Source organism: Mastomys coucha, unplaced genomic scaffold (assembly GCF_008632895.1).
Source record: "Mastomys coucha isolate ucsf_1 unplaced genomic scaffold, UCSF_Mcou_1 pScaffold6, whole genome shotgun sequence".
NCBI lineage: Eukaryota > Metazoa > Chordata > Mammalia > Rodentia > Muridae > Mastomys > Mastomys coucha.
The window spans coordinates 16,099,556-16,125,726 of NW_022196912.1; the positions used below are offsets into that span (position 1 = coordinate 16,099,556).

General features: G+C 43.6%; 1 protein-coding gene across 2 annotated transcripts in view; it reads right to left on the reverse strand.

The window, feature by feature from the left end:
* Positions 1-26,171, reverse strand: part of Crim1 (cysteine rich transmembrane BMP regulator 1) — a 181,255-nt gene that overhangs the window by 17,496 nt on the left and 137,588 nt on the right. For both annotated transcript variants that reach the window (XM_031356322.1, XM_031356321.1), the window contains 6 exons: positions 24,349-24,477; positions 15,813-15,969; positions 14,310-14,431; positions 13,032-13,241; positions 9,580-9,795; positions 5,129-5,350 (listed from right to left, as the gene is read on the reverse strand). In XM_031356322.1, the coding sequence (XP_031212182.1) occupies positions 5,129-5,350; positions 9,580-9,795; positions 13,032-13,241; positions 14,310-14,431; positions 15,813-15,969; positions 24,349-24,477 (1,056 nt within the window). The remainder of the gene's footprint in view (positions 1-5,128; positions 5,351-9,579; positions 9,796-13,031; positions 13,242-14,309; positions 14,432-15,812; positions 15,970-24,348; positions 24,478-26,171) is intronic.

Sequence of the window (26,171 nt, forward strand, 5' to 3'; positions counted from 1 at the left end):
TGCTAAAGGGAGAAACAAAAACTGTGCACGAAGACTCAGAAGGAGGTGCTTCCTAGGGTACAGGGCAGGACCTAAGCAAACTGAAATCAAACACTGGTTATTTTTGGTGCAGTAACTTTAGACCAGTTCCAAAGTTAGTACAGTAGATGACAACCGGAATGTTTTCCTACTCGCACCCTCTAAACAATATGGAAGGACCCATTCTGCTTCTTCTGCCTTCCCATCATCTTTTGTTCCTTTCTTTTCGCTTAACCACTTTTAATACTAGTTCTCACAGTGACGACAGTGACAGTCTGGAGCCACTGTGACTGGCAACTGTGAAAGGAGTCGAAGGGATGCATGCCACTTCCCTAGGACAGTGTGCCTTCCACAATCAGGGTCACAGTGAATACCACACAAGTAGTTCCCGAACTCCTCACATGGCACTAGATTCTTTGCACTCTTGACAGGATGACCATCCTCCAGGAGGTCATCACAGGGATGTGCTGTGCTGTCCTCTCTCTTGGTGGAGCAAGAAGCTCCACAGCACTACAGGGAGATAAAAGCCACTATATGAACACTGTTCAGACTGCACAGTCTCTGTTGTAGGAGCAGGGAACCACTGAGCCAGGGTACACTCACACCGAGCTTCCATCTCCACACACACCCATGGCTTCACTTCCGTTATATACTATCATAGAGAAGCACATGCTTCCTCTAACAGGAGGCAAGTGAGGTGGATTGTATCATGTCCCCAAGACACAGAGCCAGTATGTTTTAGAGTTGAGTTGTGAGCATAAATCTGGCTCCAAGGTAAGTTCCTTACAATGTGCACAAACTTTTAATTTTAAGGGAACACATCAGAATATTAAATTCGAGTGTCCTAACATTATGACTTAAAACCATGTAACATTAACGCACAAATTTTAACGATGTTGATGTAAACAGTTATCACATTTGATTCTGATGGATATATGTGCATATATATAAATCTAAGGAGATAGCATTTTGATCAGTCAGTCTGAAACACAGAGAAGTGGGAGCACAAGAAAAGTCTCACAACAGACAGTGTGGTATAGAACACAAACCCCACCATTATTAGGGGGCCATTTCTCTACCCGTTCATTGAAGACTACCACTCAATTAGAGCACTGCCGTGAACTGACAACAGCTCGTGACTCAGGCCAGCCAGCTTGGCATCTTGCATTAGTGCCACTTCAAATATCAGCACAGACTAACACACACCAAACACAAAGTGCGGCTATGAGCTAATCAGACAGAGGCACCCATAAGAAAAAGACAGACCTAGTGAAAGAATCATCATTTTCACAGATCTTTAAAGATCTATAGTAAAAATATTCTGAAATGACTTAAAGCCACATAAACAAAATATCTTAATGTTGTTTATATTTGATGTATTGAATAAACAAACAGCTCTTATCCAAAAATAACTAATACTAGACAAAAACAAAAACAAAAAGCCTGTCTTAAATTGATTTCTAGCTGAGATTCTCAGTATGTGACATAAAATATCACATAAAGTGGCCTGCAGCTACAAAAAACATATCCTTACCAAGCCATAATTTTCAAGGTACTACTCTGATGAACACTTCTGACTCAGTCAGCACACTGTTTCTGCTCTCCCAGAGCAGCCTAGTGGCAGCCCGTCTGACTTTCCTGCTTTACAAAGCTGACAGGCAACTAACCCCATCTGTTAGACTAAGAACAGTCTTTATAATCGAAGGAGTGCTCTTTCCATGGAAAAACCGACCTGGAAAAACTGAATCACTGGCATAGAAAGGATCCATGGGAATACTCATGTCCCCCATGCCAAAGCTGTGGGCAGGGTACGCATCCTCACAGATATGATGAGTGTAGGTGGGGTGCCAGTCGCTGGTTATTCCTTTGCTTTCCCCAGGGAGTCATGGATCCAAGAAGCCTATTTCCTCTGCAAGGGAAGGATACAGGCACATAGCATACAGCTGGGAGCAAAGCCAGGATGCTTTGCAGTGGCTCTTATGGAGAAGTGCGTCATAACGTGGGTTCTGGCAGCTCCAAGGGACCACCTGTCATGCCTGCTTTCCCACACCAGAATCCCCAGACCACGGTGCTCTACCTGAGTCATAATCACACCGTTTTCAAGGCCATCTTTTTATAGTCAGAAAGCCTTGAAAATAAAATCTAAGGCTTGTGTGTATTTGTGTAGGAAGGCAGAATACAAAAAATTAGAAAAATCAATTAAGATGCTCCATTAAAATGATTAGGTAATTACTACTTAGTTTCATTTGAGTAGAAGGATGAATTCCCTAATGATGGGTATTATAAGCAATTAGACAAAGCTGCTCACTTTTCAAAATTAATCACCAATCCTATTAATTATGTCTGTATTACACATCCTACTAAATTAGAACACGTAATAGGAGGACTTCACACATCAAAGGAGAACCATTATCACCGCACATTAGTGCGATGATGATTTAGCTGAAAGGAACACAAACACTTGTAATTAGAAGCCTACTTTTAGGAGAATTACCACTTTTCCTTACTCTTACGCTGTGAATAAAATAAAAAAATCCAAAGGAAAAAAGCAAGTGAACTTCTTGGTTTTGATGGGAAGAAGCCAGTTTCACAGGAGCTGTTCAGTTGTTAAACTAACAGCTACCTAGGAGACATGAGGACACAGCCAGACCAGTGCCCCATGGGATCTGTGCTGTCCCCAGTGAGATGATGTGATTCTTGAGGACTAACAATCTGGGGTGATACTGAGAATGGCCCAAATAGGACCCCATGGGAGCACTGGCCCTCAGCACTCTCTGGGAAAGCAATCAGGTGTCCTACAACATGCCAACGATGGCCTGTCCCGCTATCTTCCCTCTGCTAGATGACTAAGGGTCTACATCTCTGAAGTGCTTTTGGGAGTGCTAGCTTTACCCAGGCCTGGTGTCTCTGCAGAGGGGCCAGGTCGATGGGAAGTTGGGACAAAATGGTTGGTAAGACAAAATACCCCAAAATAAAACAGGCAAGTCAGATAGGAAATCTCCTCATTACCTCATGAAATCAACTTTCAATGCCCAAATAGCAGAGCCACATGAATATAGGAGGAATTTAACAAGAGTCAAAACAAGTGTGACACAGACAAAGGAAGCTTTAACTAGGAATTTGAGTATACAACCATAGGTATGGAACAATGCATTCATTAATACAGCATGAGTTGTGGTTTTCAGACGGAAGATCTCTCATGTTCCCTTAAGATGAGTCTGAGCTTATAGAGTACAAGTGTAAACCTGAGGTGGGCGGGAGGGGCAAGGAGGGGACAGACTACACATGTATCTGAACTAATGAAAATGCTTATAATCTAATTTAAAGTACGAGTCACAAATTTTGGCCAAATAGGTCTTTTCTGCCTACATTAAAGAAGAATATATAGTCTAAATGATTCGGGAATTGGGAGTATGAAGAGAAAAAGAAAAACAGAAGACAGAAAATATTTACTGAAAATATTAAGGTCAGAAAGTTTCTTTCTACAACTTTGGGGAAATTTTTGTGTGAGGAATAGAAGTGAATTTACCATTATCACACGAATGCTAACTTACAACTCAAGAAACCACTCTACTGACAAAGCAACAAAACACTAGAGGAACTTTCACTTGAACAAAACAATCTGAGAATTTCAACACAAGAGAAATTTGTTAGGAGATTTTTTTTCCCCCCTTTGAAGCTAACATGGAACTCTTAGACCTCCTGGGCTCTGACTTCCCAAGGATTAGCCATTTAATCCTGGGTGGTTCATTAATTCTTCCCTTTATCATTAGCGTTCTGATGTGTAAACAGGAGCTACTGTCTGCAACCCCTGGGAAGACCTGGCAGCATCCTAGTTACATCCTGGCTCGGGATTGTCACCAAGGCAGTGAGTGCCCTTTCTTGTATGAATTTTGGTTAGCTCTTTGAAAAGTAAGTAGCTAATTTGGAAGCATGTCTTGTATTTTTTTGTTCCATTCACGACCAATGCTTACGCTATCTTTTCCCACTAGGAAATCATCACCTACCCTGGTTTCTGTAGATGCTCCTGATCTGGAGTTGTTTATTACATCACAATTATCTAGTCCTCATTCGAAGAGCATCCAAGTTTAAATAATACATTTATAGATGGTTACTCAATGGAGAGGACCCAGATTTCAGGACATACTGTTTTATATTCTGTGTGTGTGTGTGTGTGTTGTATGTGAATAGCATTTTGTGGCCTGAACCTCTTTCTTCTTCCCCAGGTACATATTCCAAATACTTGAAATGACTTGTGTCTAGAAAGCACGAAGAACCCACCGGCAATAAGTGCACAATGACTGTAATTAATAACAACTGACATGTGTCTTCATTTGCTACTCTGATTATGGGCTCACCATGGGACTTAGACGTGTCTTGTGTTTCATTTGACTTTAGGATGCAAAAGCAATACAGACAGTGAGGGAGCCAGGCTTGTCCTTGATTAGATCTGCCAGCTGTCTCAGCCTTCCCTCTGGTCCCCAGAGCAGCACCTGGCTCATTGCCACAGGACTGGTTCCGAACGGACATTAGAGGGTAATATTCATATGTCCTCTGCGTACGAGATGTGGCACCACAGGCCACGAGGAGGAGAGGGTTATGTTAGTAACTCGGGCCTCACTCTGCGCTTAGGCCATCAACATGGACAGCCACATAGCTTAAACAGGATCAATTAATTGCCCCGTAAGATAGGGAAGACAAGCAAATGGGAGATTTAATGAATCCTTCATATTGAGTTGGTCTCAAGGGAGAGGCAGGTTTTATATAATAAACATCCTCTAATATGGCAATGATGTGCTGGGGTGACTACTGAAAATAATTAGGGAGTGGGAACTATGATATTGAAAACCCAGAACTTGCAGAGAGTCCCACTGGAACACAATGGTGCTATAATGTCATTAAGTTCCAAGACAGCATCTATTTATTCTTCATGCACCCATCTTGTCCCCATCATTCCCCTGATTGATGTTCCCACATTGGGTCTGTGTGGCATACCAACCAGAAAAACTAATTAAAAAAAATACTAACTGGTCTATGCAATTGGCTGCCCATGTTAACTCATTGGTCACTGGGCGAGGTGAGAGGCGTTTTCTTTTTTCCTTGATCTTACCTAGGCAGTAGGGGCAACACTGGCCTTTCCTCAACACAGGTCTTTCACAGGCCATGGAAGGGCAGGACTCAGAGTAGCAGCTAATTGCGCTGTCCATGCACACGCAGCTGGTGCAGGCATCAGGCTTCCAGGACTCAGCTGCCAGGAAGATGTCCCCTTCATCATTCCTGCAGTAGCTAGGCACGCTCTCATTATGTGATGTGGAAGGCTGAGGAGGGTCATCTGGAAAATCGAACACATAGGTCAGCAAAGACGCTGCTGCAAACTAACAGCTAACACAGCATAGTTAAGTGTCAGCCAGGCTTACAGAGCATTCCTCTCTAAGGCTTTGGGTGCCTCATTAAAAAACAAACGGAACAACAACAAACTATACAGGCAGTCATAAGATCAGGAAGCCTGCTTCTAGCAAGGCCTTGGATTCTAAAACAGATTAACAACAGGAAAAGACCTGTCACTGAGACTCTGTCAGGAGCCTGCACAGGGTCTACGCTAGCCTTCTTCCTTGCCTTAAGGAAAGTCTGCATTTTCTTTGGAGGCTCATGGGACTTGGATCACAATGGATCAACCAGGAAATCCTGTCCATACTTTCCCAGGCATCCTTGCAACTGGAGGTGGGGGTGTGTGAGGGGGTGGGGTGCCAGATCTAGTTTCAGCTCAGGGCTAATGAAGGGATTTCTAGTAGTGCTTCCACTTTCTTTCGAGGGTGGAGGCACCATCATTGCCCTCCTTCCACATTCTTCCTGCCTTGAAGATGAGGGTTCTGTAGTCAAACTTGTCTGAGCCACTGGGCCACAGAGTCAACAGTGAACCACATCTGCCACAAGCGTCCTCTAAAGTATGGAAAATAAACCACTACTTGTTTAAAATTTATAGCTAGATTCTCTTACTTGCAGCCAACCCAACCCTAACCATCCAATACTCAACTCTGTGTTTCCTGCAAACTTCTATCCACCAATCTGTGACATTCCAAAGTTTAGACATTCCTATTAGGGAGGGAGGGGCTAGCAACCCAGATCAAACAGAAGGGAAACCATACGTAAGCCCTCTGTGGTTATACTATGGAAGGTCTCCACGTCAGATGAGAAACGGAAATGGAAAAGAGGATCACTAGAAAACACAAGCATCTCGTTGGGTATGGAGAAATTAATGAAAATTAAGCCCGAGAAGAAGCCTGAGCTTCGTAAAAGGGACATGTAAGTTAGTGAGGTTCGAACTTTAGAAACGTCACAGTCTCTAGTGGCAGTGTGCCAAGCAGCACCTTCACCCAACCACCTTTCCTCAATGGACACACAGTGGAGAGTTATCCTGTGTGCCTCTGAATCAGCATCATGAACCCTGGTATTCTCAGCCATGGGACAGAAGTACAAAGCAGACATGAAGCTGTCACATGCTGCAGAAGCTCCAAATGTAGCCTCTTTCTTCCGTCTGCTTCATGAACACACCACACCCTCCAGCGAGTACATCTGATCCTCTTTGAAGACCAAGGCAGCTGCTTCACCTGGGGTGCTTGCTCTCTGAGGACCAGAGGAAAGCTAGCACAATGGGATCAGTCCAAAGGCTTTCCTTAAGCAAAACTACCTCTCCTCTCATCAGCCCTGGGAACAAAGCCACAAAGAACAGATGTTGGCTCCACTGGCCTAGCTCACTACAGGGAGCCTGTCTCATGGATCACTCCTCACATCCCATCCACATTCTGTAAAATAGAGAAAGGAGGATAGGATTCTGCTCTCAGAGACCTTTCTGAGGTCATCTACGCCAAGAGAGAACGTCTTTAAGAGAGAGGCTACTGCTAACATTGGTTTTGTCTGGAAGTAAGCTCTAGGCCCTGAAGCCCCAAGGACCCTGCAGGCTGCATTAGCTTAGTTCTTGCAAGCAATGTCCACATGGGGAATTGTGCTGGGGTCACAGGTATGCACCATCATGGCTATCTCTTTCCTGTTTGGACTTTGGGCAAGTATACTGGTACCTTATTCTTTCTTCAGGAACCACTTCTGTGGAGGGCCATGCCCTAAGGCAGACCACAGGCAAGGCAAAATGGGGAGGGATCCCAGAGATGTAATCACCATACAGACACCGGTCTTGTAGACAAGTACATATCCTTCTTAGGCCATTTTAGAATGTGGTAACATTTCTAGATGTGTAATACAGCACTTATGGATGCATTTTTCAAATCTACTGTGATGTAAAAACCACTGACATCTATAGTTTAAGTTCAGGCTAATGGGAGAGAGGCAAACATGGTGGCTCACACTTATAATTTCAGCACTTGAGAAACTGAAGCAGTACAGTTAAAAAGTTCTGTTATTGTAGCAGTCTAGATATGAATAGAAAGTCCCAAAAGATCCACTGAGGAGTTAGTAGCTCATTTACAACTTGGCCTAGGCAGGTCCTCATTCACATATGCAAAAGTAACCTCTAGAATATTTATATATATTAAAAAAGAAAACTTCAAAGTTTAAGATAAGAGCCAACACTGAGCTATCTTATCTCTATATGGAAAGGCATAATATTAGTCACCCTGGCTTAACTTATGAGAACAAATCAGGTATAATACACAGAGAAAAGCAGAAAGCCATGACTAGCTTGACAGGAACCCCAGGAGCCTCTGCAATGTGGTTGTGTTTGTTTGCTTGTTGTGTGTGTGTGTGTGTGTGTGTTTGTTTGCTTGGTGTGTGTGTGTGTGTGTGTTTTTCTGAGATAGGGTTTCTCTGTGTAGCCTGGGCTATCCCAGACTTCTCTTTATAGACCAGGCTGGCCTGCTTGTCTCTGCCCCTGGAGTTCTGGGATTATTGACTAGCCTATAATGCAGACTCTTATTGTGAAGTGGGGCCTAGCCCTGGCCTGGGACTTCTCTATACCCTCTTCCTGCATGAAATCTCTGAGTGCAGTCAGGTGTCCCATCAAGGAATCCGGGCTTGCTGTCCCAGAGAAGTGTCTACCACACAGCCTGTCCCCCAGTCACTAAGTCCCTAGCACTTTTTCTCCCCTAGCATGTCCTGAGCCACCTGCACTCAAGTACTCCCCTCTCTCTGTTCTGGGAACCATTATTTTCTCAATGTGGAACAACCACACCACACCCGGGACGGGGCCTCTCTCTCTCTGTCTCTCTCTGTCTCTGTCTCTCTCTCTCTCCTTCCCTCTCTCTGTCTCTCTCTCCCTCCTTCCCTTCCTCTCTGTCTCTCTCTCTCTTCTTTCCTCCTGCTCTCTCTCTTTGATTATTGCTCCATAGGACCGAAGTTACTTTGTGTGTGTGTGTGTGTGTGTGTGTGTGTGTGTATGTGTGTGTGTTTATTCCCAGGGTTGAATCTAGGCATTCCAGAAATGCCTACAAAACAAGTAAGTAAATGGCTATGAGCTCACTAACACTAAATGTTTCCTATCAGGAGGATGTGAGGGCTTAGACATCTTCCTTTATAAACACCAGCAGGACTTCCATATAAAGTAGTGATCACGATAACAACACGGTTGGAACAGGTCACACACATGCCAAAGATGTAACATGTATGGACTACTAATGCCAGACAAGATTTTACACTAATCAGGTCTGCCAGAATAATATGACTGCTATTTCCATCGACAAATCTGTACCAAGATGTCTCCTCGGGTCAACTTTAGTGACTGAGTATGATGGACAGAGAAGCAGAGACAGAACAAGCCCCTGGAAGTTAAGTCTGCAATCAGGGTAAGAATGGAAGTAATACAACATGAAGGTTTATGTTTTCCTGTGCAAAAATGCATCCAATGTATGCCTGGAAGGTAAGTGGTTATGGTTTCAGTTAAAAAGAAAAAACTGGGAAAGGGAACAAATGCCAAATAAAACCAGCTGCTTTCGTGGTTTTAGGTATTGAATTAAAATGTGTCTGTTTTTAAAAAGTCATTTATTCTAATGTTAATAGAATTACTCTTTTAGTTATAAATCCAGTAGTGTAGCTGGCATCTAATATCAAGGTAGGATTTTACACTGTAACATATTTCTTGCATGCCTAAATCTACCTGCTAAGATCTGAGAAATCACAGGAAGAATACAGAGCAGGCCACAGCCACTCAACATTCTTGGTCTTAACTTATTAGTTACAGGATGGGGACAGTTTCAGGAAATTTTATTTATATTATTTTCCGAGACAAATGTCGCTAGCGAGATGACATTTTACATAGTGAACTCATTGGGAATAACGTGGTATAGAGGGACTGCCTGTGCTCTGTCCATCCTTAGTCTAGCTGTAAGGCTAAAGGAGGTAAAAAGCTAATCCTTCTCTTTCAAAGTCACCCCATGCTCACTGACTGGGTTATGTGGGTGATCAGAGGGCATAGCCTGGGGAAGTGGGCGGCCAGACATTCCTGCACAGTCTGGGGTTGAGTACAGAGCTCACCCTAACATGCAAGTCTACAGAACCATTAGACAAAGGTGCGTCCTTCCCTCCGCATGTGCACTGTCCCGCCATGCTGGTTACCTGTGCACTGTGGACAGCAGGAGTCCTGGGTGCGGGAGGGGTTCTGGCACAGCAGTGGTGGGCACACCTCCGTCTCACATAGCACGCGGCCACTATGACAGGTGCACTGTGTACAGGAGTCAATGTTCCAAGTCTCGCCTTCCACAAAGTACTCTCCTCCAGGGGCATGGCAAACGGAAGGCGTGCTGAGCTCCGGCTTCTGCACCACGAAGTCATCTGAGGAATGACACAGAAGCAAAACATGAGAATTTAATCACTTACGGCTTCTTCGACTACCCAAGGAAGTGGCCACCTTTGTTTTATGGGAAAGAGAAAAAGTCAAGTGTCTGAAGAGTTTCTCTCACCCTATTCTTATTCCACCAATAGAAAAGGAAAGAACAATTTCCATGCCAAGAAACAGGAGACAAAGAGCTAATCTCAGGAAGTGAGGTTCGAGTGGCTGAGTCTGTCGATAGTCCTGAGAGAATTCAATAAGAATTAAATTACATGGGCACTCTCTCGCCGGAGCATCCCTGCGAATGTGCAGGAGTCGTCTAGAATAAAGACTGCTCATTTACTGAATGCTTGTTATGGTCCAATTATTTCCAGGCTGGGCATCTCTCACTTATTTATTTCACTTCATTTCTTCTTTCCATTGACCTTGTGAGGGAGGCACTATTATTCTAGCCTACGTATTTTCAAAGCTACCAGCTCAGAACACTAAGCACAATCTAGGGGCTGGAACCAAAGTCAACGGTTATATGGATAATGGATATGCCTCTAGATTAAACAAAACTTCCAAATGATGGATGTCCTGTCTACTTTATTATCTTGGGATTCTGAGCACTTTTATGCTTGAAAATATGGCCCACTGACAGGGAGCCACACCTCACCTTAGCCAGCTGCCAGTACCCTGAGTGGGACAGGAATGTATCTACTGATTCAACAATCTAAAACCCCTCAACTGAGACTAAACATTTGGTGGACAACACCCTCATCAACCAGAGGTAAGCCCGGAGGCTGATGACAGTGATTTCTTTCCCCAGTGGTGAGGTGGCTTTAGAGATGTGAATGTTGAAACGTCTACAGAGGTGCTGGGAGCTGCCCCGATATGGATGTGGTGGGAACCGAGAAGCCATTAACTGTATTCCCGGAGTCCAAGTACAACAAGTGCTTCAAGGAGGTGTTGACAGGGGTGCACCCTGCTGAGAGCGTTCAGAGGATGCTGAGGATTAGGGGAGCCACCCTGTCTGAGCACATTAGAGCTGTGTGTAGTGGGTAGTAGTGGGTCAGTAATACTGACGGGATATAGTGAAGGCTGTGGGGTGATGCTCAGGTTTCAGGGCAGGTTTATCTCAAGGGAAGGGAAGACTGGGACATAGACTAAGCAGACACACTCCAGAAAACGGACTGCTGAACTAAAATCCCAGTATATGAGCAGGAGAGAAGGAAGTAATGAAAATTGGGGTCGGTGGGACAAGATGCTCAAAGCATATTTTCTGTGGCTTATAGAGAGGGAAGAAAGTTTCATTGAAAAACTAATATTGGAAAAGATTCTCTGATGACATTCAAAGAGGGCTTCCAGGGGACAGGCAGCAGGGGTCTGCAGGGGTTTACTTCCCATTTGTCCTTACAAAACACAGAGGCTGGAGAGATGGGAAGGAAAAAGTTAAGGGTGAGATGGGGTGCGGGAAGAATGGGAGAGACAGTGCTATTTGGTGATTATGCTGCTGAAGAGTTAGGGAGCTCTTCCTTCCAGGAGAACACTGCTCCAGCATGGGAGGAATAAGAAACTGTTGTTAATGTAGGAAGGAGTCCCTGAGTACAGAAGGCCTTTCAGGGTGTCTAGACAGAAGAGCTCACATACAGCCAACCACTAAAGACTCTGGAAGACCGTAAGTCTATACATGCATGCATAGGAGTGGTTTTTGTATATGTACATTCAGAAAGTCACATAGTATGTGCATTCATGTGTGTGTGTGTGTGTGTGTGTGCCAGAGGTCAGATGAATGTCTAGCATTTCTCAGTATCTATCTATCTATCTATCTATCTATCTATCTATCTATCTATCTATCTATCTATCTATTAATCTACTCTACTCTACTCTACTCTACTCTACTCTAATCTAATCTAATCTAATCTAATCTAATCTATTTGTGTTTAATGGTTTTCCACTGAACCAGGAGCTCACTCACTTGGTTTGATTAGCTAGCCTCTAAGTCTCAGATATCCTTTAGTCCCCAAGTCCCCCTGTTGGAAGTGCACTGTGAGCCACCATTTTTTAAATGTGAGACATTTTTTTAAAAAAATGTGTGTGCTAAAGATCAAACGCAGACCCTCATGCTTGCTCAGCAAGCCCTTTACCAACTGAACCATCTTCCAACCCCAACAGTGCGTCAATTAGCTATATGTTTTAGAATTTCCTGAACTAGAGAAAGATACTTCTGGTTGCACTGACTGCGGTTCTGTTTTGATCTGTGTCTTTTTATTTCCACCTGTCTTACTCTGACTTCCTTGCTGGAGTAGCTGACAGAGAGCCAGGTGCAGGTTCCCAGTCGATATGCACCTCCAATAAAGCATGTCTTGAGGGAACAAATGATTTTCTCTTCCTCAAAGAATTGGCACAGACACAGAGTTCTACTTCATCAAACTGCTTCTGACCTGGTCGACATGGTGGCTGGTCATATTTTACTTGCAAAACATGTGAAAAAGAAGACAGCTGATCGAGAACACATCTAACTGCATTATGGGAAAACAAAACAAGACATTTACTCTGCATTTATGTGCCAAGTGTAAAGGTATGGGAGCTGCCAGTCTAGTAATTGCTGAGGCGTTCAGAATCTTAACAGCTGAGAAGGTCTTTATGTACTGGAGACAAGGCAGGTGCAGCCTGGTCAGCCTGAGTTATCTATCATCCCTGTTCTGTTCAATAACTCATCTTGATTATTATTATTAGGACTTGTGACCATTCCAAATGTCTTCACTTGGCAAGGGTGCCACCCGTCCATTATTTCACACGAGAGCAACAGCCACAGAGTTCTGTAGTCCTCTGCAGTACTACTCCCCCTTGCATTACTTGGTAAGTTATAAGCTTTTAGGAAGTAAAACTCTCACCAGCCCCCTTCAGTTAACTCAGGCCTTCAACCGTCACATGCTAGCAGTGAACTGGAGGGTTGGATTTACATATCTAAGTCCACAAACCTCTAAGGAAAAAAAAGCTAGTCCAAAGATCAGTATAATGGAGTCAACCATTCAAAAATATGGAGAGCCATTTCCACAGCTTTAAAATTTTCTTTGGTCTTTGGCTAATTATTCACACTAGCCTGCTTAGTCTGTGGCTGTTAATAACAGAAGCCACAGAGAGCTGAGAAGTGTCCCGAGGACTGACCCACACTTCCCCCTGAGTCGCAGGCAGGTTCCAGGCCCCACAAGGGTAGAGGTGGTTGCACAATAATGGGGCAGCCCGCTTTTACCTGTGCAGGATGGGCAGCACTGTCCGGGTCGAATGGTAGGGTTGCCGCAGGCAGGCACTGGGCAGGTGATGAGGGCACACATTTCCTTTCCATTGTGACAGTAGCATTCCCGGCAACCATCATGCCAGCTCTCCTCATTTTTATGATGGTGGCCATCCATGGACAGACAAGTGCCTGACAGGACAGGTGGCCCGGCTGAAGTAGGGACCTCTGGACAGACAAAAGGCAGCCAGGTAAAGAAGCAGCTATGGCACAGGAGAAACAGTTTGTTGTGCCTTGTCACCAAAAATGACACCCAGGGAGGACAATCAGTGGTACAGGGAAGGCCCGGGAAAAGAATCATCAGGTCCAATTTTGAAAAACAAGAGCGAGGAAAGGAGTCAGCAAATAAGGTTCCTACTGGGAGAGCACTGCTGAGTGTTAGCTCTTCCAATTACTTTCTACAATAAACAACAAGTACTACTTTTGTAACAGATGTCATTAACTTTTTATAGACGGAGACTCATCATGGAAGCTTCATCCAGTGGGAGAATTTGGGACCCCTTGCAACTACTAAATTTTTTATTCATAAGATGGTTGAAATGATTGCTTCTATTTTTGTTTACTGTGTGACTCCTTCAAAATACCATAAAATTAAACTTTGAAGTGAGGGTTCAACTTTGAAAAAAAAAAAGACAACATGCTAAAGGGATCTTTTAATGTTTGATTGGCACATCATCTGACAGTTACAACAAACCGCAATGGGGTGGAGGGCTGGGATTGAGATAAAGGTTGAAGACACAATGAGTGCACTTTCGATGGCTTCAGGAATGTCATTGGAGGAAGACTCGGGCTCTGGGGTCACAGGGGATTTTTACCTATATTCAGCTCTGGCCTGCTGTGTGCCTCTCAAAGCAAGTCTGGATTGTCATGAAAACCCTGTTGCTAGGGAATACGTAAGTGAACAGGAGTTTAGATCCACCCATGCCTGAGGATGCCAAGACGAAGCTCCTTCCTGTACCAATCCCACGTGGTCCTGAAGAGAGTGGTCTCCTCGGTAAGGAGGCTGGGATACACTCTAGCTTTAGGCTAATGTTTCCGAGACAAGCAAAAGAGAGGCTGGAATACGTGATTAACCTGATCATTGTATTACATTCTATGAAAGACAAAGGGTGTCCTGTGCGAGGGTCCCACAGTGAGTGGCATTTGTTTCAGAGCAGACAGCAATCACTTAAACCAGTTCCTTCACCAGACGCCCTTCTGGTTACCACGCTGTGCGGAGGAAGGACTCACACTTACCTCTGCACTTGCAGATAAGACAGCCATGACTGTCCTGCTGGAAGCCCAAGGGGCAGATCTTGCTGCATGGCAGCTCTGGACATTTCTTACACCGACAGATGTCACAGCCATGCTTATTCTTCCTGGGTAATTAAAATTTTGCCAGAGGTCAGAAAATCCAAGTCTCAAATGATGCCCAAGTACTCAGACTCACGGGTCAATGCTATCACCATTTAAGCAGAAATGATGGTACACCTGCACTTCGAACTCCTAGGTGAGGTATAATTAGCTCTCGTGACCAAGGTTTGGAACTGCCAAGCGTTTATATGCTTTTGGGATGTGGCCATCCCCAGTGACACAGATGAGGGTTTAATTAGAAAGACGGTACCAAATCTAAAGGACGAACATGAAACTCCAGGGAACAGAATGCTGTGAGATGTACCATTGGTCAATGTTGGGAAATTAACATTAGAGGAATTTTGTTAGGGCTGTGGGCTTTCCCAAATAGCTGTATCCTTTGAGAAATTCCATATGCTAGTAAAAAGTTTAACTACTGAAACGTACATTAGACACAGGAGGCTGTAAGGACTCAGGGACCTGGGAAGTCTTCATAAATGTTAATAAAAGCCTTAGGCTGGCAAGGTTGTCCAGTGGACAGAAAGGTACTAGCCGTCAAGGCCAGTGAGCTGAGTTTGATTCTTAGGTCCCACGTGGTGAAGGAAGGAAATTGAGTTGGCTGTTTTACACAAGGCACATCACAGCACACACATAAAACCCATGCACACATTACCCATATAAATAAGTAAGTAGGTGTGTATATACTGAAAGTGAATAAAACCTTGTCCTGGAGGCTATTAATTAATTGCTTTATTAGGACTGGAGGGTACTTTATTTTGTATCAGCAGTTAAGCTATAAAATGATTATATCTTTATTTATTTTTACTTTGTATGTGTGTGTATGCGAGCTTGTACACATGTGTGTGCACTGTGTCTGGGTGTGTCTACCATGTGAGTGCAATTGCCCACAGAGGACAGAAAGAGCAGCAGCTCCCTGGAGCTGGAGTTAGAGGTAGCCTGGTGCTGTTCATGCTACCAGGTGAGCACAACTGCTCTTAACCATCGAGCCTTATTTCCAGCCTTAATAATTATATCTTTATTGGGATCATACCCATATCTTACAACTAAGAATAGTGATGATTAACGTTTGGAATTTTTCTTCTGAGACAGGGTCTCATGCAATCCAGGCTGGCTCTGAGCTAGATGTAGACTCCACCTTCTGAGTTGCAGATTCCTACCCACAGCACACCTCTAACATCTTCATACAAAGAGTCAGAAGTTGATTGCATTTGGAGAGAAAGCTTTTTTTTTTTCCCTGAATCCCCTAACATAAACAGTATGGCTGTTCTTAAATCACACCACCACTGGCTCATTCAAACATGTACAAAACAGCTCCCAATACAGGCATGAACAATTCAGCAAGTTACACTTAATTTCCAAATTTAAAAAATATTGACAAATACGTACAGGAACCCTAGCGGGCAAAACTTGTCGCACATTGTTGGTCTGCACTTCTTGGGCCGTGGGCGGCACTGACAGAGCTCACAGTTGTGGACATCGGTGAGAAAGCCAAAGGGGCAGTCCAGGGTGCAAGCCCTTTTGAGGCCTAAGCAGAGTTCCTCTCCTGTGGAGACACACAGATGCTATGCTTCTTTCAAAGACAACAGACCAGATCCCTCTACCACAGCACCAGTCACAGTTAACAGGTATGGATGGCGCTAGTTCATGGTTCTCACAACATGGCTCCGGGTTCTGATGGTGGTATGTGAAACAGAGTCCAACTCTGAAATGCAATTCTGAAGCCTCGTTGAATCTGTTAGGCCTGGGACAGGAGGAGGCTGGTCACCACAGATAAGCAATGACTAGGTGCAGTTTTTCATGATTTTGCTTAATTAAGTCCCCTTAAATAGATGATGATGATTTATGCTAAGCTACGGCAATGAGAGGTTTACAGTCCAGATTCATTTCAGACATGTACTGCGTGCCGTCAGAGGTGAGACGTCCGTGGGAATGCTCACAGTTAGTGTACTTGCTCCTAGCAGGGGAGCAGGTGGCCACATAGAACACTGAATGCTGTGTGTAGCATTTGGGACTTCTTACTTTCTTTGAAAAAAGCCTGTCTGCTACGTAACAAAAAGCAAAAACATCAGGGTTCTATTTAGCTACGTTGCCCTACTGTACTGACAAAATATCCATGCACTTAGCTGACCAAAAATGTATGTGTAAGAGGGAATATCCATATTAATTTGTTACTGATGACAGTTCAAAATATTTAAGGCAACCCTTGCTAGCAGAATCCGGAGTGGCATTTAATTGTCTTCTGTTAGTTGGTTATTGCATTCTTTTAGAAGTTAAAGTGAACAGGCAGAAGCAATATTGTCAGAAGAAGCAACTGAAGACATAGCAATTTGAGAAGGTGATGTAGTTGAAGAGAAAACCAGAGAGAGTAACGATGTCAAGGCCGAGCAAACAAGCCTTAGAACAGAAGAGCAATTTGAGGCCCGTCCAAATGAAATGCAGGGTTTTGAGAGAGATGCATGAACCCTGAGAAAGGAAACTGGCACGGTGAGAACAAACGTACTTGAACGATGTTCTGTAGAATGGTAAGGTACTGATGAATTAGTGTTGTGAGGTTGGCAAAAGAACAGTTAGTTTATTGGGGCATCCCTGATGTGTAAATACCATATTAATGCACAGGTCGCTATGGAGGTCACAACTCATTTGTCCTGTCCCACAGACAAGTCTTACAGCCTAAAATTAATAATAACTGATAGATGAAATGGGTCCATGTGTTACATAGACACTTATATAGTAATCTTTTGTGAACCTTAGCATTCTTTCCATATTTTATTTGCTGTCATATATATATATATATATATATATATATATATATATATATATAAAGGGTGTGATTTATGGTACAATTTTCTACTTTGCCGTTGTTGAAGCTTTTCATTACACACATTTAGTGTAACCTCATGGGTCTGTATCACACCGTGAGACAACCAAATGCTAATTTTCATCCTTAAAGAGAAAGTATAAGTGGCTCATTTAAAATTCATAATTATGAATTATGGCAGGGCATTATTTTTCATCTCCCATTAGGACACGGATTGTGGGAAAAGGACAAGATCCTCAGATTTTTTTTCCCCAACACAGAGATCTAAGATGGTCCATCTTTCCTATTATAACAGTTCTAAAGTCAAAGCATCCAGTGGAGTATGTCAGGGAATAGATGGATGAAAAGCACCCTCAGAGCTTGCCAGAGTCAGCACTCTTGGAGAGTAATTTCCTCAATGCTTTAGCAGACGAGCATACTTGTTTGTGCGTTTCTAATCTGTAAAAAGGAACCCTTTCACAGCCCTTGACCTAGAATTCTGTCCACATCCTTAACTGCTATCAAAGCATCAAGTTTATGTGTTAACTTATCTCTCTGCTATGGTTTGAAAGATACCCCAAGGGCCCACATGTCCAAAACTTAGTGGTAGGTTTGTTGTGCCACTTTCTGGTGGTAGAACCTCCAGATGTGAGACCTAGGAGAGCTAGGTTAGAGCACTAGAGATGCTCTTAACATGGATTTGTTAACCCCTTCCTTCCCAACTTCCCCTCTAACTTGCTGGCTACCATGAAGCTGGCTCCCCAACATCGTGGACTTGACTAGTCACCAGCTCAAAGAATAGGGCCAATCATCAACTGACTCAAGGCTGCCTCTGAATCCATGAGCTAAATAAACATTTCTCCTATGCAAGTCAATTCTTTTAGGCATTCTGTCACAGCCAGGGGAAGGTGACCAACATGTCAACTCATGTTGTTGCTGAAATAGAAAAGGATCTCAAATAAGGCCTCTGTGTTCAACAAAGACTCAGGACATTCATATGAAAGGAGACCACCAATTCTACGCCGATCTGTGTCCATTCATTTGCAGCCTGCAGTCTAGACTAGCTTAGTTTTCCTCCAACACAAAAGAAAAAAGTTCCAGGGCAGTTTCTCCTTTATGTCCACAGTCCAGGGCCAATTGTGTTTATCAAGGTGGGGTGATAGGTATCTACTGGATGAATGTATCCACTGGTGTTCATGTTTCTCCACTATCACCATCTTTATCACTGCTTTATTGGCAGGGGAATGGCAGCTTGATCAGGCTTCCTGTGCTAATACTGAATACTTTTCAAAACACTATCACTTGTTAAACATCTCAAGAAAACATGCAGTGGTTCTGAAATAGACAACATGGAAGACTGGATGGTGGTCCTAGATCCATGCTTGTCAGTCAATGGCAGATTGTCCTTAAAGGAGACGCTATCATAAAACTGAATAGACACATTAGGAGGTGGGGCTTCTAAGTCAGTTTACAAAGTTTTAGTCTTTGGCTTATGGTAATTATGGAAGACAGGTGGTCCTATGATGATACTTTTTTTTTTTATTTTTAAGCATTATGTGTCTTCTGTGATCTAAAAAGCCTCCTAATGGATCGAAACAATTACCCATCAAAAGGGAGTGATAAAGAATGGCGAAGCACAGGGACTCTACATTGTGGGGAGTCAATGGCTAGTTCACAGGAAACTCTTTTTATTCTTAAAAAGACAAATCCAACAATAAGCAGCGTCATCCGCACTTAATTGTCAGTGAGCTCAAAGCAACTCCATGTTTGCAAACACAACGTGGATGCATCACCCAGAGCTGCAATATTCAAACTTGTGGATTTCTATCAACCTGTTATCAATTAAGAATGGTCACGAAGCTTCTGAAACTATTAAATCAAGAAATGCAGGAATGCAAATGGTGGCCCCAGTGCTGCCCAGTGGTGTGGTATCAGTTCAGAAGTACAAATGGTGGCCCCAGTGCTGCCCAGAGGTGTGGTGTCAGTTCAGAAGTACAATGAAATAAAACGTGGGAGCCTGCTTCCTAGCTGCTGAATCCTCCCTGAGATGCGGGATTCCGATACATATTTCATGATGGGCACACTCGCTTCTTTTTCCTTGCTACTATTAATTTTATGTCTGGATCTGTTTCTAGATTAAACTGCTATCAATTCCTAAAATCAAAGAAAGTTAAAACCAAGAAACAGGTTACCAATAATCAGTTGATAATTGGTAAACCAATAATATGAAATTATTGGATTTCAATATGGACCCCCATGCCTGGCACTTCTCACATGTTTCTGAAGGACATGTTTCTTTAAGGCTTTTATTTTAAGCCTAAGCCGGTTGCATACAATGCCAAATCTAAAGACATTTTAATATGCCAAACTCATTTGATTTAAAACCTTGGACAGTAAGACATTCAATAACCAATGCCATCAATTAATACAAAGCTTCTACAGTGAAGCTCAGGTATCTTTATCTTTCCCACAGCAACACATATTTTGGTTAAAAATTCACATTATCAATGTTTGTATCAGCAGTTATAACATTACAGCTTAATGGGTTTTACTTCTAAGTTTGTTCCCTTTGAACTTTCTTAGATTTTTCCTATCATGCTCCTCTTTATTGCAAACATGTCTTCGAGAGACCAAGTGAGGGTCATTTGAATTCTTGGGGAATCCTACTTTGGAGTCTAGAGGTCACTATTAGGTGTCTTCTTAAATTGGTGTTCACCAGTGTTTTGTTTTTGTTTTCGTTTTTTTGGCAAGGACCCTCACCAAACCCTGAGTTCAATGACTGGTCAGATGGGCTGGCTGCTCATAAGCCCCCAGGATCCTCCTGTCTTTGTCTCCCAGTGCTGGGATCACAGGTATGCGCTGTAATGCTCAGCTTTCTGTGTAGGTACTGGGGCTCTCATGTTCTTGAATAGAACCCACTGCACCATCTCCTCAGGTCCTGTTTTAAGAAACTCTGATATCAAAAGGAACTAGGTGTAATGTCCAAGAGAAACTTAGGTATAAGTGGTCATTAGGACTATTTTCAGTAAAAGGTTTTAATATGAAAAGATGATATAAGGAAGATTTTTGGTCCAGATGTATACATACTGAACTCCTGCAATAGGGAAAAGAAAGTATTACATTTGCATGACTACGAGGAACTATTTCAGTAAAGCACGGAAGAGGAAGAAACACAGGCAGGAAGGAAAGGGCAAGATGGGAGAGAGTTTCGAACTTCCCATGTTAGCAAGTTTGGGCTGAAATGGATGATATAACAGCTGGTGTGTGCGCGCGCGCGCGCGCGCGCGCGCGCGTGTGTGTGTGTGTGTGTGTGTGTGTGTGTGTGTGTGTGTGTGTGTGTAAGAAACAACTACCATGTGCCAGCTAATAAAAGTCACTTGGAATTCATCCGCTTAGTCCTCAAAATACTCCACTACTTAGGTATTAGTGTCTGTCCTCTACAGACGAGGACACAGAGCAAAGGACACATAGGTAAAACCACTCACAAGGTCTAGTTGTCTGATGCAATCTACTCTGACTCAGAATCATCAGGGTGACTAAAGGGAGTCGAGAGGTGGAGGCAGAGCTCATGCTTCAACTTGTGTGTAGTACAAACTGGCAGCTTCAGGTTTAGGGGAACAGTGAGCAGACTGCCAAGACCGACCAGGCCAGGCAGCTCAGTGTGATGAGATGGATGTCTGATTGCAGGGGCCAGACCTCCTACGGGGATCAGACAAGACCAAAATCCAGAGGCATCCCTAATCCCGAAGGCTATCTGCTTCTGCATTAGCCTATCACTGCAGAGCACAGTTGGAGTATTAAACACATCCTGGCAGAAGGTAGTGACCTTCCTACTTCCCTGTGACCCAAAGCTTGAATCTCTAGGAAGGAGTGAAGCTTTTAAGAAGGATTTATTCTTATAAATTACAACACTGGGCTTAAAATGGCTATATTTCATTTATGTTTCGGCTACTGGAGATTTTCCTTTATGTTACGGCTAGCATTCACCACAGTGGTCTTAGCAACCGGGAACACGACCAGTGAGGAAAGAAAATGGAAAGGAGAAATTCTAGATATTTCTAAAAGTAAGTGAACTTTGCAAATACTGAAGGTAATATTTTTATGTAAATAAATCACAGTCACAAAACACAATGTTCTCCTGTATATATTTCTTCATAAGTGTGAATAAAATGGAAGTTTATAACAGGAAGTTCCATGGATATACGACTCTGAAAACTTCTGAAATACAACAGGACCTGAACTTCAAGCAGAGTGCATGTGAGGGATGTTCTTACGTTGTCCACTGAGAAACCCTGCCCATATATCTTTACTTGCTTTCGTGACAAACGAGGGAAACGGCTCCTTCAGATTTAATGAAGTGACGGGAGCCTGCCATCAGTGCGGCTGGGTGGCCAAAGCCCTATGACAACAAAGCCCAGGTTGGCGAGACTTATGATGGAGGCAACCAGCGAACATTAATTCTGTATTTTTAGGCTTCAGGGAAGTTCAGGGGGAATAATTAGGTATGATCCTGTATGGAGAAAGAATGCGTAGCCCGAGAGGCATTAGGAGGGCTGCAGGATAAACACTCTATGACACAACTACCAATTATCCTGGGGTTAGGAAGACAAGGTTGGCGATTTATGTAAACAAATGAGGCTGCCAAGGCAGTTCTCCAGCAAACTTGGCTTTCCAAGAAAGTCTAAGAGGCAGACGTGCACGGAGCAGAGGCCGGTCCTTCTGAGCACAGAGAGGCAGGTGCAGGAAGGCAGGACCACCCTGAGTGGGAGGAGGCTTACCTGGAACCCTAAAACTGCCACAACTGGAGGCATGTTGCTTTGTAAACCCTTGAAACAGCAAACCACTGTGCAGATGGCGTGGTAGTAATACGGACCTGAGGACACGGGATTAGTCAAGTCCTCGTCTGCATTTTATCATTCATGAGGGACTGTTATAGTTGAAAGGCACCTTAAAACCAAGAGAGCTGATACCCCAGGAAGTGTTCGCTCTCGCCATTAGTCAGTCCAAGCCTCTAAGCTCAGGATAATTATACCCTGAGGCGCATGGAGAACTTGCTTATTATAGAATCATTGTCTGTGTTTGGGAGAGATCAGACATGATAGGAAGAGATTTCAGAAAACAGGCCAAATGTCAATCAAAAAGGGCAGAGGATTCTCAACTCTCCCAAAATATGTCTAGGAAGAACAACTGCTCCCTCACAGCTTTACTTCATTAGTTTTTTCAATGATTTTTAATTTATTCTTAGTTTATTATTATTTTTTATTTACTTTATGTATACGAGTGAGTGCTCTATTTGCAATGTATAGTGGCATGTCAGAAGAGGGCATCAGATCTCATTACAGATGGTTGTGAGCCACCATGTAGTTGCTGGGAATTGAACTCAGGATCCTTGGAAGAGCAGTCAGGGCTCTTAATCACTGAGCCATCTCTCCAGCCCCCCCAGGCCCCAGCTTTTGAAAAGAAGAGTTCTCAGTAAGGAACCTTGCTGGTGTAAAGGATGCTGAATTCAGACTGGACTGCAGGGCATGTGTGTCAAGATCTTGTGGAGCCAGAGCTGACACACAGCATTTGAAGAGTGGAGACAACGTTCAATGTCACAACACAGGAAGCTCTTGGGTGCTACCAGGTTCTTTCCTTGTTTCTGTACAGTTTATTTTAATTCAGGAATTTTGGAGGACAGGAAAGTTGTACTTATTGTCATAAGCTGGAAGGCATAGGGCATAAGATCCCACTGTCAAAATTAAAAAACAATTTCATCTGCTTGGAAAATGGCTTGAAACTATTAGTGTAATTTCTTGTTATATCAGACTTCAAAAACTGCAATATCTTAATGTAGAAGAGATAAGCACCTAACAGTAGCTGGCCTCAAAGTACTTAGGGATCCTGGATTCCTAGAACCTCGGTTCTAGTCCACAGCATGCAAGCCACAGAATATACAAGAACATACAAGAAACAATATTGAATTCAGACCAAATTCTGCAGTCTTTCTTGCTTTGTTTCTGAGCCACATTTTAGGTAAGAACAGTGACACTCTGTGTGTCAGAAGAGAGGAAAAGACCAAGCTCTAGAAAGCATGCCACAGATGTGACGGAGAAGGGGATTTCGGATGTTTATTCTGGCTGAGGAATTAGGAGAATTCAAAATAGTTTTAAAACATGTGGGGTATATTTTCCCCTTTGGGAGAAATGTGATATATTCAATCTAGTTTCAGAGGTCATGGCTCAGAGACATGGTTGGAATCTACATGGAGGCAGAGCTGGGGTGGATAAAATGAAGCGCTCTCTCTGTCTCTGTCTCTGTCTCTCTCTCTCTGCATTCATCTGTCTGACTGTCTCTGTCTCTTTCTGTCTCTCTCCCCCCCTTCTCTCTCCACATCCATCTGTCTGACTGTCTCTACGTGTATGACTACATGTGGGCCAGAGGTTGATACCAAGTGTCTTCTATTCCTTTTTACCTTATTTTTGAGATAACGTATCTCAGGGAACCTAGAGCCCAGCATTTCTGGCTAGCTTGGCTAGCCAGCTATCCTCCAGGGATCCCCCTGTCTGTCCATTACCAGCCCAGCCTCCCAGGGCTGGGGTGACAGGTGCATGCTACCACACCCAACTTCTATACGGGTATTGGGGATCCAAATTCAGGCCTTTCTGTTTGTGCAGCAAGTACTCTCCCACCAAGTCATCTTCCCAGGTCTTGAGTGAAGCATTTTTTTAAAAAAGCATTATGACTGCCTCATATGGAAGGGAAAAAAAATACCAGCTCAATGGTCATGCTCTTGTCCCTGGGTAACGCTGGTAAGGGAGCTCTGGACCATTCACTGTAAGGCAGGAAGCTGTACTCGCAAGCCTCAGGGCTATGGGCACCCCTCCCCTACCACCTTCAAGGAGGTGTCAAGTGGTATGAGAAAATGAACACTGGGGAGCCAAGATGGAAACCATAAGGGCAGAGTGTTCCCCACATGACCGCAAAACTGTTTACTTTACGTTTATTGCTATCCCCCACCTTTTCAGGCTGTCAAGGCAATGTCTGAACAGGAGTAAAAAAGATACTTAATCATATAATATGCTTTGACAAGCTCCTATTAGGCCTCAGGGGAAGAAAAAAAAAACCAATCATCTGTCTACTTACTGTTTTTGCACTGACAGGTTCGACAGCCATTGTGATCCAGTTTGAAGCCATAAACGCAGTCCTTCTCCTTCAGGGAACAGTTTGACAACTCCCCGCATGCAGGTGGATCAATTGTGATGTAGGTTGGTTCTAATAATATAAAAAGGGAAAAAAAATCAATGAAACAAGTTATTACCTCTTAGACAGTATTCAATCTGAAATCCCACACTACAATAAGCACAAAAATCCCATCAGTGGGTTTCATCAGATCCTAAACTTGTACACTATTGTGTTGTCACTGACCCACGAAACACACATCTTTATTCAGAGTTTTTGATAATGTGAATATTTCACTTTCTTTTTTTCTGGTGGGTGTGAAAACCTTCATAGATGCTAGCAAGTGCTCTTGCACGATAGGATCTCCCTATTAATCCACCACCACACATTCCAGCAACCTGTGCTCTTCTGGCTAGCCTGAGAGTATTTTCTGGTAGGCTATCACTGTAGAAATCAGACAACTCATGAAGTTAAAACAAAGTGTACTTAAATGTACCCATTCTTCTGAGCTTATAAGTGTATGTGTGTGTGTGTGTGTGTGTGTGTGTGTAGTCTATCATGTGTGTGCATGGGTGCATGTGTACATGTAGAAGCCAGAGGTCAATGTGTTATTTTATCACTACCAACCAGTGTTTAAAGTCTTGGTGTGTGAGTGTGTGTGAACATTTACGTATGTCCATGTGTGTGGAGGCCAGCCGTCAATGCAGGTTATTTTATCTTCCACAACCCCTGCAGTCTTTGAGGCAGGGTCTCTCGCTGTACTTGGAGCTCACTGATACTGCTAACCTGGATGGCCAGCGAGCTGCAGGGATCGGCCTGTCTCTGTCTTCCCAGAGTTGGGATTATAGATATACACCTTGCCTGTGCAGGCAATTACTCTCAAGTCCTTACATTTGTGTGGCAAGCATGTTATGAACAGGTAAGCCACTTCGCCAGCCCCTGAGTTTATTTTCTATAACGACCAAGACATAACTGTCACCCATCAATCATTCCCCATTCTGCAGTACCTCTCCAATCTGCTGCCATTTTAAAAAATTAATGTATCAGATGTGTTTTTCCGAATGACACCTGTTTTTCTTTTGTCTGTGAGGTAGCATCCTGTCAGGTACGACACAATGGAGAGCAGTGGCCCAGAGGCTCCTGACAGTGGCCAAATGAGATACAAACACTGAGCAGCAAGGACCAGCTTCCATTCTGGAAGAACCTAGGATGGGCAGGGCCAGTAGTGATTACCATTCTCTGTCATTCTAAGAAAGAACTTCTCTGGACAGTAAGTACACGGCCTGGCACAAAACATAGCTTTGTGTCTACATTGTGTACGTGCTGCGTGTGTGCACCCTGAAGCTTCACCGCCCTCAGCTGGGGTGGTCATTACCCTGAAGCTCCACTGCCCTCAGCTGGGGTGGTCATTACCATTAACCCACAGGGAAAGGGAGGACTTTGATTTGCTCTTGGTTGCAGCAGGACCAAGAGGTAGACCCAAGGTTCACATCCAGGCTTCAGAGACCCTCCCTCACCTTCTGTGCATCACAAACGGTATTTGATGGAACCTGCTCAGTGGTACTCTGATAAGAAAGAGTTTACGTGGTGCTCAGCTTAAGTAAGCACAGCCTTGCCAAAGGAAACGGAGACACTGACGTATTTACACAGCATCTCTTCAACCAAAAGATACCCGAACCGCTCACGACATCTTTGTGAGAGGGCCAAGTACGGAGTGTCTCTACCTACGTTTTTTATAGATGGAAAACATGAGATGCAGACAGTAAGTGGCTTATCTGGGTTTACAT